General features: G+C 45.9%; 1 protein-coding gene across 6 annotated transcripts in view; it reads left to right on the top strand.

Annotated features, from left to right (window-relative positions):
* HYDIN (HYDIN axonemal central pair apparatus protein) overlaps window positions 1–19,742 on the top strand; it is a 231,459-nt gene that overhangs the window by 12,601 nt on the left and 199,116 nt on the right. For 5 of the 6 annotated variants that reach the window (XM_056525416.1, XM_056525415.1, XM_056525414.1 and 2 more), the window contains exons 2-3: window positions 9,877–9,974; window positions 12,141–12,272. In XM_056525416.1, coding sequence (XP_056381391.1) covers window positions 9,897–9,974; window positions 12,141–12,272 — 210 coding nt within the window. In that variant the 5' untranslated portion in view covers window positions 9,877–9,896. Of the gene's footprint in view, window positions 1–9,876; window positions 9,975–10,013; window positions 10,172–12,140; window positions 12,273–19,742 lie in introns of those variants that run through there. The other variant, XM_056525413.1, reaches the window with a different exon arrangement.

Below are 19,742 nucleotides of genomic sequence, written 5' to 3' on the forward strand. Positions count from 1 at the left end.
AAAGCATAGAGGATAAGATGAGCTTTAGAGTAACTCCTATAACACCTGTAAGATCAGGTTCAGGACTCCAACACACCACCAAAACTGGAGTATGAGAGTGACTTTATCTCCAGAACCTTCAGTCACTCCCAAAACTCGAACATATGTATGTATGTATGTATCATCCTCCCATCCACAATCAGTTAAAGTAATGTATGTACACAGTTGCCCCAGAATTTATGTTGCTTAACCCCTTAAGGACGCAGGACGTAAATGTACGTCCTGGTGAGGTGGTACTTAACGCACCAGGACGTACATTTACGTCCTAAGCATAACCGCGGGCATCGGAGCGATGCCCGTGTCATGCGCGGCTGATCCCGGCTGCTGATCGCCCGTGATCTCGCGGGCGTCCGCCATTAACCCCTCAGGTGCCGGGATCAATACAGATCCCGGCATCTGCGGCAGTTCGCCATTTAAATGAACGATCGGATCGCCCGCAGCGCTGCTGCGGGGATCCGATCATTCATAACGCCGCACGGAGGTCCCCTCTCCTTCGTCCGTGCGGCTCCCGGCGTCTCCTGCTCTGGTCTGTGATCGAGCAGACCAGAGCAGGAGATGACCGATAATACTGATCTGTTCTATGTCCTATACATAGAACAGATCAGTATTAGCAATCATGGTATTGCTATGAATAGTCCCCTATGGGGACTATTCAAGTGTAAAAAAAAATGTAAAAAAATGTAAAAGTTAAAGTAAAAAAAAAGTGAAAAATCCCCTCCCCCAAATAAAAAAGTAAAACGGCCGTTTTTTCCTATTTTACCCCCAAAAAGCGTAAAAAACATTTTTTATAGACATATTTGGTATCGCCGCGTGCGTAAATGTCCGAACTATTAAAATAAAATGTTAATGATCCCGTACAGTGAACGGCGTGAACGAAAAAAAAAAAAAAATCCAGAATTCCTACTTTTTTAATACATTTTATAAAAAAAAAATTATTAAAAATGTATTAAAAGTTTTTTATATGCAAATGTGGTATCAAAAAAAAGTACAGATCATGGCGCAAAAAATGAGCCCCCATACCGCCACTTATACGGAAAAATAAAAAAGTTAGAGGTCATCAAAATAAAGGGATTATAAACGTACTAATTTGGTTAAAAAGTTTGTGATTTTTTTTAAGCGCAACAATAATATAAAAGTATATAATAATGGGTATCATTTTAATCGTATTGACCCTCAGAATAAAGAACACACGTCATTTTTACCATAAATTGTACGGCGTGAAAACAAAACCTTCCAAAATTAGCAAAATTGCGTTTTTCGTTTTAATTTCCCCACAAAAATAGTGTTTTTTGGTTGCGCCATACATTTTATGATATAATGAGTGATGTCATTACAAAGGACAACTGGTCGCGCAAAAAACAAGCCCTCATACTAGTCTGTGGATGAAAATATAAAAGAGTTATGATTTTTAGTAGGCGAGGAGGAAAAAATGAAAACGTAAAAATTAAATTGTCTGAGTCCTTAAGGCCAAAATGGGCTGAGTCCTTAAGGGGTTAAGTAGACATTTTAGGTATACGGTAGTTCCTATTTCCCAAAAAAATTTCTTCCATGAGCCCTGAAAGGAGCTGCAAAACATTAAACGGGTTGGCTTCAGGTAGAGGGTCCAGCACTGGGGAGGTAGCAGCTCTCACCATCATGAAGTTGTTCTGTGGATGCTGCTGTTACAGGGCTTGTCTGGTGCTGAGCTCCAAGAGGGTGGCTTAACATCATTCATATTGCTGTAAACATAACCCATATTCTGAGTGTCAGGTCAGCTCTAATCCTCCTGACAGCTGTAATCTGCTTGCTAAGGATGGATTAATGTCCCTGAACGGAGAAGAGATAGAAGATATGAAACAGGGATTTCAGGACACCGCAGGGCAGGGTGTCAGCCTATGCATCAAGAGCCAGGTCACATCAAACATTAAAAATATTGTTAGAGGGAATAAAATAGACATGATGGAAAACCACCTATCTCTAATGCAACCATATAATAACGTTTATTCTTAAGAGAGGCACCTTATAGGTTCCATATACTACTGCCATGTGGGATATTATAGCAGTGCAATCACCACCCTATCAAATATCAAGCTACAGTCTTTGTACTGGAATTCATACTGTAGAAGGCAGTGATCCTTATTCTATAACTGTTAGGACACTCTGGGAGTTCTAGTTCCGCACAAAAAGTACCACGGATTGAAGACCACGGATATAATGTTCCTCTCCTCCTGATGGGTCTTATGGCACCCTATATGTGCTCTGCCCTTTATCATTATGGTCATTTTGTGAGCAGGGACCAGAGTCACAGTTGAAATGCTACATTATGAGTTTGTTCGGCCATATATATATATTATGACTTTTGTTGGCAATATTAATATAACTCCGACGGTCAACATTCGCTATAATGTATGTAAACCATACAGGTATAACTCCCATTTTCACTATCCTTTATCATGTATGTTAGCTATATCAGTATAACTCCACACATCACCATCCATTATCATATACATAGACCATACAGGTATAATCCCTATCTTCATTATCCATTAGCATGTACATACAGTGGGGATCAAAAGTTTGGGCACCCCAGGTAAAAATTTGTATTAATGTGCATAAAGAAGCTAAGGAAAGATGGAAAAATCTTAGAGATTAGACATTCTTATAATATGTCAACAAAAGTTAGATTTTATTTCCATCATTTACACTTTCAAAATAACAGAAAACAAAAAAAAATGGCGTCTGAAAAGTTTGGGCACGGTGCAGAGTTAATACTGCCCCCTTTGGCAAGTATCACAGCTTGTAAACGCTTTTTGTAGCCAGCCAAGAGGCTTTCAATTCTTGTTTGAGGTATCTTTGCCTATTCTTCCTTACAAAAGTCTTCCATTTCTTTGAGATTTCTCGGCTATCTGTCACGCACTGCTCTTTTAACCTCTTCAGGACGCCGGGCATATGCATACGCCCTGCATCCCGAGTCCTTATAGACGTGGGGCGTATGCATACGCCTGTGGGAATTCCGATCCCCGCCGCTAGCCGGTTGGGGACTGGACCGGGATGCCTTCTGGAATAATTCAGCAGGCATCCTGGCACATCTCCCTCTCCCAGGGGGGTCCCTGAGACCCCCCATGTCGGTGATCGCAGAAAATAGCATGTCAATACAGACATGCGATTTTCTGCTATTCCGGGCTGATTGGGTCCCTGGTGACCCGATCACCCGGAAAATAGGGATGATCGGAGCTGTCAGTGACAGCCCCGATCATCCTGAGAGCTAGGAGCGAGGTCGCAGTGCTGCAATCTCCTCCTATCCCCTGCCATTGGTCAGAACTGATTCTGACCAATGGCAGCGCAGGACAGTGGGTTGCCATGGCAACCCCCTGTTCTGTCCACCCCTGCATGACGTGGGGAATGTGGGGAGAAGATGGAGGCCGGTACCTGGAGGAAAAGATGCGTGGGGACCCCCGATCGTCGCTAGAGACAGGCACAGGTTGGGAAACAAGGGGGGGGGGGGGGGTGGTGAATGAAAGTGAAAGTAAAGTGATCTTTACTGTGGCAACCACTAGGAAGGCCAAACTGCAACTCTCAGCATGCCTAGACTGCCCAGGCATGCTGGGAGTTGTAGTTCTGTAACATCTGTCCCTTCAGATTTTGCAACTTTCATGAAATTTTTGAAAATTTCTGCTCTACTTTGAAGCCCTCTAATTTTTTCAAAAAGCAAAAATATGTCCATTTTATGATGCCAACATAAAGTGGACATATTGTTTTGGTGAATAAAAATAAAATTTATTGGGAATATCCATTTTCCTTACAAGTAAAGAGCTTCAAAGTTAGAAAAATGCTAAATTTTCTAAATTTTCTTGAAATTTTGGGATTTTTCACCAAAAAAGGGTGCAAGTAACGCCGAAAATTTACCACCAAAATAAAGTAGAATATGTCACGAAAAAACAATCTCAGAATCAGAATATTCGATAAAAGCGGTTTCGAGTTATTAATTCGTAAAGCGACGGTGGTCAGAATTGCGAAAAAGGGCTCAGTCCCTAAGGTGAAAAAGGGCTGTGTCCTTAAGGGGTTAAGGTATATCCATAGATTTTCAATTATGTTGAGGTCAGGAGATTGTGAATGCATGGCAAAACCTTCAGTTTACGCCTCTTAATGTAATCCCCCTGTCGATTTCGAGATGTGTTTAGAATCATTATCCATTTGTAGAAGCCATCCTCTCTTTAACTTCAGCTTTTTCACAGATGGCATCAAGTTAGCATCCAAAAATTGGAAATTTTATTGAATCCATTTTTCCTTCTACTCGTGAGATATTCCCTGTGCCACTGGCTGCAATACAACCCAAAAGCATGATTGATCCACCTCCATGCTTAACAGTTGGACAGAGGTTCTTTTAATTAAATTCTGTTCCCCTTCTTCTCCAAACGTCCCTTTGCTCATTCCGGCCAAAAAGTTCAATTTTAACCTCATCGGTCCACAGAACTTGTTTCCAAAAGGCATCAGGCTTGTCTATATGTTCATTTACAAAGTTCAAACGCTGATTTTTGTCGTGAGGACGTGGAAGAGGTTTTCTTCTGATGGCTCTTCCATGAAGACCATATTTGTACAAGTATCTCTTTATAGTGGAACTAGCTGAGTACCCGGCGTTGCCCGGTTTTTCCTTCCTAATCCTTGTTGGGGAGAAAAATCAACAAAGCAGGAAGCTTTTGACTTCATAACCCATCCCCATATATTGTTGTCAAATCCCAACCCCATATCCCGTCATCATATCCCATCCTCATACCACAACCTCCTATCCCAACCTCCTATCCCGTCCTCCTATCCAGTCCTCCTATCCCATCCTCCTATCCCGTCCTCCTATCCCGACCTCCTATCCCATCCTTCTATCCCGTCCTCATATCCCATTCTCCTATCCCATACTCCTATCTCGACCTATCTCGACCTCCTATCCTGACCTCCTATCCCGACCTCCTCTCCCGTTCTCCTTTCTCGACCTCCTATCTCGACCTCCTATTCCGACCTCCTATCCCGACCTCCTATCTCGACCTCTTATCCCGACCTCCTATCCCGTTCTTCTATTCCGTCCTCCTATCCCGTCCTCCTATCCCGTCCTCCTATCTCGACCTCCTATCCTGACCTCCTATCCCGTCCTCCTATCTCGACCTACTATCTCGACCTCCTATCCCGACCTCCTATCCCGTCCTCCTATTCCGACCTCCTATTCCGACCTCCTATCCCGTCCTCCTATCCCGACCTCCTATCCCATCCTCCTATCCTGTCCTCCTATCTCGTCCTCCTATCTCGTCCTCCTATCTCATCCTTCTATCTCAACCTCCTATCCCGACCTCATATCCCGTCCTCATATCCCGTCCTCCTATCCCATCCTCCTATCCCGACCTCCTATCTCAACCATCCCGTCCTCCTATCTTGACCTCCTATCCCGACCTCCTATCCCGTCCTTATATCCCGACCTGTAGTATGTGTACCAGGTATTGAAATATCTCCAGCCGTACAGAAGTTATGTGAGAACATACATTTCCCATTGATTTGCATGGGACTTTAAACACAAACCCCGACCCTCACAAATGGGGGTAGTTAAGGGTTAAATTAACTATCCTATATTTTAAGTTGACATATAAGTTACATGTTACCAAGTATTATCGAAATATCTCCAGACGTTTGGAAGTTATGCAGTAACATATATTTCCCATAGACTTGTATGGGACTTTAAATAAAAACCCCGCCCCTGGCAAATGGGGGTGAGTAAGGGTTAAATTACCTATCCTATGTTTGTTGTTGGCATATAAGTAACATGTGTGCCAAGTTTCATGTTAATATCTTTAGCCATTTGGACATGATGCTGGAACATACACACACACACATGCATACACACACACACACGTTGAGTTATATATATATATTTATATATATATATATATATATACATAGATAGATAGATAGATAGATAGTGTACCACAACTCCAGTGTCTGCCAGATCTTTCTGGAGGGATTGTGCAGTCAAACCTGGGTTTTGAATTGTTTTTCTCACAATCTTGCGAGCTGTTCTGTCTGATATTTTTCTTGGTCTTCCAGATCTTGCTTTAACTTCCACTGTTCCTGATGCCATTTCTTAATTACATTCCAAACAGAGGATATTGACATCTGAAAACATTTTGCTATCTTCTTATAGCCTTCTGCAGCTTTGTGAGCGTCAACTATTTTCAGTTTCAGATTTCTAGACAACTGCTTAGAAGAACCCATGGTGCTGATTGTTGGGGCAAGGTCAGATGAGTCTGGGCATTTAAAACCTTTGAGATTGACATCACCTGATCTTCCCAGATGATGATTGAGAACAATCCATGACACTGGCAGGTCTCAAGCTTTGCAAAGGGGGCAGTGCATGCTATAAATTCTGCAGGGTGCCCAAACTTTTGCAGACACCATTTTTTTGTTTTCTGTTATTTTGAAAGTGTAAATGATGGAAATAAAATCTAACTTTTGTTGACATATTATAAGAATGTCTAATCTGCAATTTGATGCCTTTTGGAAATTTTTTCCATCTTTCCTTGGCTTCTATATGCACTGTAATAAAATTTTTTACCTGGAGTGCCCAAACTTTTTATCCCCTCTGTAGACCACACAGGTATAACTCCAATGATTACTGTACCTTATCATGTATGTGGGTCATAAAGGTATAACTCCCATCCTCACTATCCATTATTATGTATGTAGGCCATACAGGTATAACCCCTACCATCACTATCCATTATTATGTATGTAGGCCATACAGGTATAACCCCTATCCTCACTATCCATTATTGTGTCTGTCGGCCATACAGGTATAACCCCTATCCTCACTATCCATTATTATGTATGTAGGCCATACAGGTATAACCCCTATCCTCACTCTCCATTATTATGTATATAGACAACACAGGTATAACCCCTATCCTCACTATCCATTATTATGTATGTAGACAATACAGGTATAACCCCTATCCTCACTATACATTATTATGTATGTAGACCATACAGGTATAACCCCTATCTTCCCTATCCATTATTATGTATGTAGACCATACAGATATAACCCCTATCCTCACTATCCATTATTATGAATGTAGACCGTACAGATATAACCCCTATCCTCACTCTCCAATATTATGTATGTAGGCCATACAGGTATAATCCCTATCCTCACTATCCATTATTATGTATGTAGACCATACAGGTATAACCCCTATTCTCACTATCCATTATTATGTATGTAGTCCATACAGGTATAACTCCAAACATCACTCTCCATTATCACATATGTTGTCCATTTCAGTTTAACTCCCAATATCATTATCCATTATAACTTCTGCAAACCCCACCAGTATAAGGCTATGTTCACACGGCGGAAATTCCGAGCATACAGTCATGGCCATAAATGTTGGCACCCATGATGTTTTTCTAGAAAATGAAGTAACTTCTCACAGAAAAGGATTGCAGTAACACATGTTTTGCTATACACATGTTTATTCCCTTTGTGTGTATTGGAACTAAACAAAAAAAAGCAGGAAAAAAAGCTAATTTGACATAATATCACACCAAACTTCAAAAATGGGCTGGACAAAATGATTGGCTCCCTTTCAAAATTAAGATTAATTCAAGCATGTGATGCTCCTTTAAACTCACCTGGGGCAAGTAACAGGTGTGGGCAATATAAAAATTACACCTGAAAGCAGATAAAAATGAGAGAAGTTCACTTAGTCTTTGCATTGTGTGTCTGTGTGTGCCGCACTAAGCATGGACAAAAGAAAGAGGAGAAGAGAACTGTCTGAGGACTTGAGAACCAAAATTGTGGAAAAATATCAACAATCTCACGGTTACAAGTCCATCTCGAGAGATCTAGATTTGCCTTTGTCCACAGTGCACAACATAATCAAGAAGTTTGCAACTCATGGCACTGTAGCTAATCTTCCTGAGTGTGGACGGAAGAGAAAAATTGATGAAAGGTGTCAGCGCAGTATAGTCCGGATGGTGGATAAGCATCCCCAAACAAGTTCCAAAGATATTCAAGCTGTCCTTCAGACTCAGGAAGCATCAGTGTCAGCACGAACTATCGTCGACATTTAAATGAAATGAAATGCTATGGCAGGAGACCCGGGAGGACCCCACTGCTGACACAGAGACATAAAAAAGCAAGACTGCATTTTGCCAAAATGAACCTTAGCCAAAATCCTTCTGGAAAAACATCTTGTGGACAGATGAGACAAAGATAGAGCTTTTTGGTAAAGCACATCATTCTACTGTTTACTGAAAACAGAATGAGGCCTACAAACAAAAGAACACAGTACCTACAGTGAGATATGGTGGAGGTTCAATGATGTTTTAGGGTTGTTTTGCTGCCTCTTGCACTGGGTGCCTTAAATGTGTGCAAGGCATCATGAAATCTGAGGATTACCAACAGATTTTGGGTCGCATTGTACAGCCAAGTGTCAGAAAGCTGGGTTTGCATTTGAGATCTTGGGTCTTCCAGCAGGACAGTGACCCCAAACATACGTCAAAAAGCACCCAGAAATGGAAGGTAACAAAGCGCTGGAAAGTTCTGAAGTGGCCAGCAATGAGTCCAGATCTAAATCCCAATGAAAACCTGTGGAGAGATCTTAAAATTGCTGTTGGGAAAAGGCTCCCTTCCAAAAATAGAGACCTGGAGCAGTTTGCGAAGGAAGAGTGGTCCAACATTCCTGCTGAGAGGTGTAAGAAGCTTATTGATGGTTATAGGAAGCCACTGATTTCAGTTATTTTTTCCAAAGTGTGTGCAACCAAATATTAAGTTAAGGGTGCCAATAATTTTCTTCAGCCCATTTTTGGAGTTTGGTGTGACATTATGTCCAATTAGCTTTTTTTCCTCCCTTTTTTTGGTTTAGTTCCAATACACACGAAGGGAATAAACATGTGTATAGCAAAACATGTGTTACTGCAGTCCTTTTCTGTGAGAAATACTTAATTTTCTGGAAAAATGTCAGGGGTGCCAACATTTATGGCCATGACTGTAATTCCTTATGTATGTCCGTGGATATTTTCTGTCTGCACCCTTATGACTGTCCTGGGAGACTCTACGTTGAAGAAACCTGTGGTATTGTGTCATCAGAAACTATGTGATGCTTTTTCTGTCTCGCTACAGAGCCTCAGCACCTATATTGATATTATAAGAGACTCACACTGGTTCTTATGCTCCCTTGCTACCTGTGGTCACTGGGGGATACACAGGTGCAACATGTCAAGATGAGCATTTCATAGGACAGGAGCCATTGTCTACAGATTAACAGTGGTTGTGTCATGTGTTGATTCTTACACCATTAGATCCAGGTATGGTAAAGGAGCATTCTGCCCAGTAAATGTTAGTCCCAAAACTGTCAAATGGCTTCTGGGTAATCTGGTGAAACTGACATAGATTGTTCTGTCATCCAGCTTTCCTAGAGTCCTGAGTATTAAAAATGCTGTTTCTGAGAACTCGGCACTACATAATCTACCAGTCTAGGAGAGTTGAGTGACAACGCCTGTCGTAGCCATAGTGCCGGTCATATTGTTGTCACCCAGCTTTTCTATAAACAGACATACCGGTAGCTAATAAACTTCTGACCAGAAGAGAATAATGCTGCCGTTTCTTTTGACTAGGGATTGCTGTTTATTTGTATGCAAGCTGCACAATAGAGTGTTGTATTGTGTGAATGATAAGGAAATCTTCTTTACATAAAAGCTGCAATGAACATATGTTTATATGTATATAAAGGTCACATCCAAGGATGGGTATTGCTTATTTACTGGAGGTAGAGCTGTGGTGCCCAGCAGTAAAGTCTAATTCTCCTCTCTTCCCAGATGTACTAAGCCCCTCAGACATGCCAAGCAGTATCCAGAGCAAAGTCCAAGCTCCGCGCAACCCCAAGCTGACTAAACATGAAGAGGCCGCCGTCATGGTAATAAGTGCTCCATAAATTGGGTCGTTTTTTTTTATCCATCATTGCAAGGCTTAGGCAGACAGATGTCGGTGACTGAACCTAGGGATTATCCAGGGCACAAACAAATCAAGTCAGACAGCTGTTCAGAAATAATACTTGTCCCTCACTAGGACAGTGACTTCACCATTGCCTCATAGAGGTCCATCAGGAGGCAGGTAAGGCTCCACTCTGCACTGCTGGTATCTTTAGGTAAGGCCAATATCTGTGCCAATAAAAGCAGAGTAATGTGAATACTGTGCCCCAACTATGAAATTTCAGCAGGAGCAAGTCTCCTGTTACAACACTGTTGGGTATGTTTGCATGGTAAAAAATGTGCCCAAAACACGTCAAAAACACCTTAAAAAGAAATGCAGCTTCTGCTTGATAGCTCATGTTTAAATCAGTGGGAGGTTGAGAAAAACACCTAAAAGCCAAATGAAAAACCCCAACAAATTTAGCACTAAAAACCTCACAGAAAATTCCTTGCTGATTTCCAGAAGAAAAAATGCTGTCCCTGCATCTACTGTCTGTGTGTCTCTATGAGAAGTCCAAATACAGTAAGTGAGGGCAGGACAAGCAGGGCTCTGTGCAGACTCCTGGCTTGTCAATCATCCTGATGTATGAGCCAGGAGCATGTTATAGAGCCTCAGTGCACACTGTCCTGCTTTTTCTTAGGCTGCTTTCACACTATGAATTTCTCCGTTTAGGAACTTCCGTCAGAAGTTCCATCACTACAGCTGCGAAACCCGGCCGTTACAAAACCCCTGACGACCGTGACTAAATTGCATTGCAGCCTATGGGGTTTTGTAACTGCCCGTTTGCACCCGTATATGCCCGTAATTCATTATGGGCGCTATACAGTGACGGGACATTGTGGCGGAAAAATTACTGCATACTGTAGTGACGGAACTTCTGACGGAAGTTCCTAAACGGAGAAATTCATAGTGTGAAAGCAGCCTTAGTGCACAGAGCCCTGCTTTTCCACCCTCACTTCCTGTATTTCGACTCCTCATAGAGACACACAGAACCAATGTATATTACAAATATACATATAATGGTATTATCTGCCTTATATAAAACATTTTTGTTGACGACAGGTACACTTTAAAGTGGCAGATACAGCTCCTAAGAAATTTTTAAAGGTTCTTCTGATCTCTTAATATACAAAGTGATTCGTATTGTATTGTACTAATGCTGAAAATGTACCCGTTGAAACCTACATAGTTTTGTTAGAGTAAATCTTCAGAGAGGTCACAGGGTTATTTTAGTTCTCTCACTGCTGTAATTGAGCTCATGAAAATCCTCTCAATAGTGTAGAGCCATTTATTATTCTCTTCCTTTTAGGGAGCAGAACTAGAGTTGGGTGGTTCGCCAGTAGTACACAACATGGTTTTCCCTTCCTCTCTGGCCATTAAAAGCACATATTCCTCTTTGCTATGGCATAGTGCTGGAGAAAGTGCACTGCACTGAACAGGCTACACTGTGCTGAGCTGATGATTTACACATTACAGTACTAGATGGCATAAGGAAGGGAGAAGTGATTACTGATGCATTGGTTTTTGCAAGGTGCTGTGTGAGCAGCAGGATCACAAGAAGGAACAACAGTAGCAGGATCACAACAAGGCGAGGGTTACACTGAGCACTGAGCTGCTGTCGATAAGTTAAAGTAAGGGAGGGGGAAGATATCACACTGCACCACTGTGGAAAAACAACAGTAGCTTTGTATTTAGGTATTTACACAAGAGACAGCTGTCCAGAGATGAGAGGGAAACCTTGATTTACCTTTGTGGATTGTCTTTAGCAGGCATAGATAACAAGTCCACAGCCCAGGCTTTCCTGCACATAGCACATGCTACACCCCACCTCCTCTTCCTCTAATCTGTCCTATACTAGCTTTTACTTGAGACAGAGCTTTCCTAACAACATGCAGTATACAGTAGATTGAAGAGCAGTGAGTCAACTAGAAGCCAACACATTAGAGCTGCTTTTGGGGTTAAGGAGTTATTTTAGTTTACTGATGTGATCTACAAATTTGTTAGGGATCACACTGGCTATAAAATGGAGGGAAGTTGTTTGAAACCACAGTGACCATTTAAGCATACATCTGTTAATGAGACTTCCTTGTTGGCTTTCCTCCACTTTTAGATGACCTTAACTCCATCAGCATTTCTTCAGGAGATGTCCTTCACGACAGAGCAGCGATTAGCCAACACTAGAGAGATGCATCCTCCCAGAATAATTCAGATGCTGGATATGAGTGAAACCACCCATCAAAAGGTAGGTTTTGTCTTAAAGGGTTACTCCGCTCCCCAGCGTTCAGGAACTCAATGTTCACATTGAGTTCCTGAATGCTGTGTGCGGGCTTCCGTGTTCACGCCAGCCCACTCGTGATGTCACGGCCTGCCCCCTCAATGAAAGTCTATGGGAAGGGGGCGCCACGGAAAGGTCACATGACGGGGTGTGACGTCACGAGGGGGCGGGCGTGAACACGGAAGCCCGCAAAAAGCATTCAGGAACTCAATGTTCCGGACGCTGGGGAGCGGAGTAACCCTTTATGTGATGATCAGTGATGTGTTCAGTGTCGTTTAAAGCTGAGCAATAATCTGTTCTATACTCACCGTTACTCTCTGTTCTAACACAACTTTTCATCTTAATGTGGACTACATGTTAGGCAGAGACAAAGCTTGTAGGCAGTGGTGTGCGTTGGAGAAAGGGGACTCCAAAGCAAAGGTCATCATGGTCTCCCTATTATGGTGTCTAATTGCCCCCCCCTCCCAAAAGGGACAGAAAAGTTTGGCTTTGCATACCATGACCCATTGGTTAATTAATCCATCCATTAAATTGTTCACAATGCAGATAACTGAAGATAAGTGTTATGCACAGTTTTCTCTATCGGCTCCATTGGGGGACACAGACCGTGGGTGTATGCTGCTGTCTCTAGGAGGTGTGACACTATGGTAATAAAAAAAAGTCGGCTCCTCCCAGCAGGATATACCCGCCTCCAGGCCCTGAGCTAATCAGTTTTAGCTTAGTGTCTTGCAGGAGGTGGACATGGTCTGGAATTCTCCAGACCAGGTCTTCTGATTGATTGTTTTCCTAGTATAGGTACGTGTTAGGTTTTTATTCCTTTTTCTTTCATGTTTTCAGGTGGGGACTCAGGGACTCCGGTTCCCTGTTTCCCCATTGCGAGTAAGGGGGCACAGACATTGCGTATATGCGCTGTTCACCCCCCCTCGCCAACGATCAGCGCCTGGGTTGGTACCTCATGGGTCCGGGTCCCCCTATTCCCCTGCTCGCCTCGCTCGCGCATAGCAGCTAGGCGTGATGCAGGCGACAAAAAGCTGACTGAAGACTTCATGGAAGACTCCATTAGGTAAGTTCTTCTGACTGAGGTAAGTACATTTCCCTTTTCTCCCTTAGGTGCGGACTTGCAACCTCTGGAGACCCTCAGTTTTTGTCCCACCTTTTCAGGTTTATGGGGCTGGCTTATGCTGGGGCTTGACTTTTATTCTGGGAGCAGTGGCATATTAGGGGGCATGCATTCTGTTTTTACACTGTGTGAATGTGTTTTTACTGCTTCACTAAGTGTGTGTGTGGTGGTTTTTCTGTACGGCTATGACCGCGGCACCTTATATGCTGCTGACAGCCGCGGCGCTCGTTCTGGCCGGGCGCTCTGAGCGCCGGCTTATTTTCGTTTTCTCCGGCAGCCGCTGCCGGCGTTTGGGCCACCCGCTCACTTCCCCCCGAGCGCATATGCGGCTGACATGTGCGCTCGGGACAAGGAGCGGGTGCCATTACAGCTTCTTCTCCTCTTCTCATAGCTCCACCCCCTGGGCTGTCAGAGCTCCCTAGAGGTGCGAAGTGGCCTCCAATCAGCGCCATGGGCGCGAATTTCAGTAGGGGCCAATGAGTTAGTGCCTCTGCCTCAGGCACGCCCCTCTCTGGCTATTGGCTGGCCCGTTTTACACTCTAGCTGCACAGAGCCGAGTTCTCCTCACTGCAGCTGCCAGGGGACACAGACTAGGGTGAGAAAGTTCCTGTCTTTTTCTTATTATGTCCGTACCCAGAGCTGTTCCTCCCTCTAAACAGAAAACTGGAATGTCGGTGTCTTATTTTGTCTGTTAGCACTGTAATGCTAAGATGCCTGGCTCTACTGAGCCCACTTGCTCTGCCTACTCTACTGCTCCCCCAGACCCCCTGGTACCCCCGGATGCCCTTTTGGTTCCGGTGGATTCAGCCGCCCCTCCAGCCTGGGTTTCTTCTCTGACCCAGTATATGGCTGACTTGACTCAAGTCTCCCGTTCGGTGGCTGAGGCCTCCCGGGAAGTGGCGTCCACCTTGAAGGGGTCTGCCCTGTGCCGGCCCACTCTGGGAGCCCGCTCCTCTTCCCCACATATTTCACGCTCTCACAAGTGTACTAGGGGTGCCTCGTCCGACTCTTCCATTGAGTTTTCAGATAGGCGTGGGCGCACCCCCCATGGGTCCCGCCCCCCCTGTCATCTGGTCACTAACGTCGCTCCTCCAGAGGACGTTCTCGGAGTCGCCGCTCTGCCATGCCAGAGCCGCGTACCCGGTCAGGGTCACCACCCTCCAGGACTGCCTCCACTCGTTCACATTCTCCTGGTGAACTGGCTGACGAGGTTTCCGAATCGGTATCTGACTCAGAGGACCGCTCGAGTACAGTTGAAACGGTGAACTCATTGGTCGCAGCCATAAGAGACACCTTTCACTTAAGAGGACCCAGGATCTTCGGATGTAACTCCTGAAGTATCCTTCATCGTGCTAAGCCAGCACCTCAAAGGTTCATCTCTCACGCTGACTTTGGCACCATTCTGGAATCTGCATGGAAACATCCAGACAAGAGGTTCCCGGGAATAAAGACGATTCAAGAACGTTATCCATTTAACAAGGATCTTGTCACTAAGGTGGTTTCTCCTCCTTCAGTGGATCCACCAATCTCCCGAATCTCTAAGGCTACTACACTGCCACTGGCAGATGCGGCTGCCTTCAAGGATTCCACGGACAAGAAGGTGTCCTTAGCGAAGTTTGCCTCTGAAGCAGCTGGCTCTTCGCTTCTTCCCATCTTCGCCTCGACATGGGCTTGCAAGGCCCTATCGGAGTGGTACCTAAAACTCCGTATGGGTATCCTAGCGGGATCCCCTCCAGAGGATCTGTCTGCTCTGGCTCTCCAATGCTCTAAAGCTGGGGAATTTCTGTGCACAGCTTCCATGCAGTCAGACCGTTGTTCTGTTTTTGCTGTGGGTCACCTAGCCGCTCTCCGCCGTTCTATTTGGCTTAAAGCTTGGAATGCGGATGCTGCTTCCAAAGGGTCTCTCACTGAGCTTTCTTTTACGGGTGGCCGTCTTTTTGGCAAGCACCTTGACGAGATTATCTCTGAGGCGACGGAGGGTAAGAGTTCCTTGTTGCCTCAAAATAAGGCGCGCTTTACTTCCCAAAGGAAGTCCTCTTCCTTTCTGACCCTTGGCCCCAGCAAGGGGTCTGAGCAGGCGCCTTCGTGGGACAAGAAGGCTCCCTCGTTCCGGGCGCGCCCGTCTTGGAAGTCGGACACCAACCGTTCCGACTGGTTTGCAACCAAATCAGGCAACCGCAAACCCACTTCCGCATGAAGTGAAGCCCCCACCCGCAGTTTTTTCTCAGGTGGGAGGTCGTCTCTTACTTTTTCGAGACTTCTGGACCACACACATTCAGGACTCCTGGGTCAGGGACGTGGTGTCCAACGGTTACCGAATCGAATTCGCCTCCCTCCCGAGGGATCGCTTTTTTTCGATCCCGAGCCCCCCGGTCTCCTTCTCTGGCGAAGCAATTTCGAGAGGCTCTCCAGTCTCTGCTTCTTCAGGGGGTTATCGTTCCCGTTCCTCCAGGGGAACATTTTCGGGGTTTCTATTCCAATCTTTTTGTGGTCCCCAAGAAGAACGGTTCTGTACGACCAATCCTAGACCTCAAGCGTCTCAACCGTCATTTTCTCATCCTCCACTTCCGAATGGAATCTCTCCGTTCGGTAGTGGCATCCCTAGAACAAAGGGAGTTTCTTTCTTCGGTGGACATCAAGGATGCCTACCTCTATGTGCCAATTGTTACGCCGAGCGCTCCGGGTCCCTGCTCCTCCCCGGAGCACTCGCGGCGTTCTTCTGTCAGCAGCGCCCCGGTCAGATCCGCTGACCGGGAACGCTGCACTGTTACTGCCGGCGGGGATGCGATCCGTGTAGCGGGACGCGCCCGCCCGCGGGTCGCATCCCAATCGTCTCACCTGCCCCGTTCCCCTGCTGTTATGTCCGGGCGCGCGCGCGCCGGCTCTCTGAAATTTAAAGGGCCAGTGCACCACTAATTGGTGCCTGGCCCAATCAGTTGTAATCACTCCCATTCCATAAAAACCCACTTCCCCTTCCTGTCCTTGCCGGATCTTGTTGCCCTAGTGCCTTGAGAAAGCGTTTTGTGTATCCCAAGCCTGTGTATCCAGACCCTTACCGTTGCCCCTGACTACGAACCATTGCTGCCTGCCCTGACCTTCTGCTACGTCCCACCTTGCTCTTGCCTTGTCCCTGTGTACCGCGCCTGTCTCAGCTGTTAGTGGGGATGAGTCGCTATCGGGTGGAACGACCTGGGGGTTACCTGCCGATGCAAGTCCATCCCGCTTTGTGGCGGGCTCTGGTGAAAACCAGTAACCCCTTAGATTACGTTCCCCTGGTACGGCCCACGCCATCACCTCACTGACACAGAGGATCCACCTCCAGTGTCCTCTCTGCATACCAGTCCGGATCCTGACAGTAGATCCGGCCATGGATCCCGCTGAGGTCCCGCTGCCTAGTGTCGCTGACCTAACCACTGTGGTCGCCCAGCAATCACAGCAGATCGCGCAAAAAGGACAGCAGCTGACTCAACTGAACGTTATGCTGCAACAGCTTCTGCCGCAACTACAGCAACCATCTCCTCCGCCAGCTCCTGCATCTCCTCCGCAGCGAGTGGCTGCTCCCAGTTTCCGCCTGTCTCTTCCAGACAAGTTTGATGGGGACTCTAAACTGTGCCATGGATTCTTGTCCCAGTGTTCCCTACATCTGGAGATGATGTCGGACCAATTCCCTACTGAAAGGTCTAAGGTGGCTTTCGTGGTCAGTCTCCTGTCTGGAAAGGCATGTCAGGGGCCACACCGCTTTGGGACCGCAACGATCCCGCCACCGCTACTATCCAGTACTTCTTCTCTGAAGTACGTAGTGTTTTTGAGGAGCCAGCCCGGGCTTCCTCAGCCGAGACTGCTTTGCTGAACCTTGTCCAAGGGAGTTCTTCTGTGGGTGAATACGCCATCCAGTTCTGCACCCTCGCCTCAGAGCTATCCTGGAATAATGAGGCCCTCTGCGCGACCTTCAAGAAAGGCTTATCCAGTAACATCAAAGATGTCCTGGCCGCACGAGAAATTCCTGCTAATCTGTCAGAACTCATCCATTTGGCCACCCGCATCGACATGCGTTTCTTGGAAAGACGCCAGCAACTTCGTCAGGAAAAGGATCTTGTTCGCACCAGGCGGTTTTTCTCCCAGGCTCCTCTCTTCCAACATCCTTTGCAATCTGTTCCTGTGCCTTCCGCCGAGGAGGCTATGCAAGTGGATCGGTCTCGCCTGACCATACAAGAGAGGACTCGCCGCCGAAACGAGAATTTGTGCCTGTACTGTGCTAGTACCGAACATTTCCTAAAAGACTGTCCTATCCGCCCTCCGCATCAGGAGAAACGCACACACCTAGTTCACAAGGGTGAAACGACACTTGGTGTGAATTCTGCCTCTCCACATCTGACTGTACCTGTGCGGATTTCTCCTTCCGCCAACTCCTCCTTCTCAGCAGTGGCCTTCTTGGACTCAGGTTCTGCAGGAAACTTTATCTTGGCCTCTTTCGTTAATAGGTTCAGTATTCCAGTAACCTGTCTCGTCAAGCCGCTCTTTATCTCTTCAGTAAACGGAGAGAAATTGGACTGCACTGTGCGCTACCGCACTGAACCCCTGACCATGAAAAAATTGAATTTTTCGCTCTTCTCGAATTGCCGTGGCTCCAGCGTCATGCTCCTACCCTCGACTGGACCACCTGGGAGATCAAAAGTTGGGGTCCTTCTTGCCACAAGCGATGTCTCACATCTGCTCCCAATAGTCAAACCCCTGAGGCTTCTTCTTTACCAGGCCTTCCCAAGGCTTACCAGGACTATTCAGATGTATTCTGCAAAAAGCAAGCAGAGGTCTTACCTCCACATAGACCTTATGATTGTCCCATTGACCTTCTTCCTGGTACCACTCCGCCCTGTGGCAGGATTTACCCTCTGTCAGCCCCAGAGACTCAAGCCATGATGGAGTATATCCAGGAGAACCTAAAGAGAGGTTTTATTTGGAAATCCTCATCCCCTGCTGGAGCGGGGTTCTTCTTTGTTTCTAAAAAGGATGGATCCTTACCCCCATGTATTGACTACCGCAGTTTAAACAAGATTACCATCAAAAACCGCTATCCCCTGCCTTTGCTCTCCGAACTCTTTGACCGTCTACGCGGAGCAAGTATCTTCACCAAACTGGACTTAAGGGGCGCGTATAATCTTATTCGCATCCGTAAAGGTGATGAGTGGAAAACCGCTTTCAATACCAGAGATGGACATTTTGAATATCTAGTCATGCCCTTTGGGCTCTGCAATGCCCCTGCAGTCTTCCAGGACTTTGTTAATGAGATCTTTCGGGACTTATTGTATACCTGTGTTGTGGTCTACTTGGATGACATCTTGATTTTTTCCTCTAACTTAGAGGAACACCGTCGTCATGTCCGTCAAGTGCTCCAAAGACTCTGTGAAAACCACCTGTACGCTAAATTTGAAAAATGTCTCTTTGAATGCAACAGTCTTCCTTTCCTAGGTTACCTAGTCTCTGGACAAGGGCTTCAAATGGATACAGATAAATTGTCGGCGGTTTTGGATTGGCCACGCCCTTCTGGATTCCGTGCTATCCAACGCTTCCTGGGATTCGCCAACTATTATCGACAGTTTATTCCCCACTTCTCCACCATTGTGGCCCCTATTGTGGCTCTGACTAGGAAGAATGCTAATCCAAAGTCGTGGCCTCCGCAAGCGGATGAGACCTTCAAACGTCTCAAAGCTGTCTTCGCCTCTGCACCAGTTTTGTCCAGACCTGATCCGTTGAAACCATTCTTCCTGGAAATAGATGCTTCCTCAGTCGGAGCCGGAGCCATACTTCTGCAGAAAAAACGCTACAGGACGTAAGATTACTTGTGGTTTTTTCTCAAAGACTTTCTCTCCGGCAGAAAAGAACTACTCTATTGGAGATCGTGAACTCCTGGCCATCAAGTTAGCACTCGAGGAGTAGAGACATCTTTTGGAGGGTGCCAAACACCCCCTTGTCATTTACACTGACTACAAGAATTTGTCTTACCTCCAGTCCGCTCAGCGTCTGAATCCTCGCCAGGCTAGATGGTTGTTGTTTTTTGCCCTCTTCAACTTCGAGATACACTTCCGTCCCGCTGACAAGAATGTCAGAGCTGACGCCCTTTCTCGTTCCTCTGATGCCTCCGAGTCTGAAGCCCCTCTGCAGCATATTATACCACCTGAGTGCCTGGTCTCCTCTGCTCCAGCCTCACTGGGGAAACCCCCCCCTGGAAAGAGTTTTGTTCCTCCACACCTTCGCCTCAGGATCCTCAAATGGGGGCATTCTTCTCACCTGGCTGGTCATGCTGGCATTAAAAAGTCCAT

This window comes from Hyla sarda, chromosome 6, assembly GCF_029499605.1.
Source record: "Hyla sarda isolate aHylSar1 chromosome 6, aHylSar1.hap1, whole genome shotgun sequence".
Taxonomy (NCBI): domain Eukaryota; kingdom Metazoa; phylum Chordata; class Amphibia; order Anura; family Hylidae; genus Hyla; species Hyla sarda.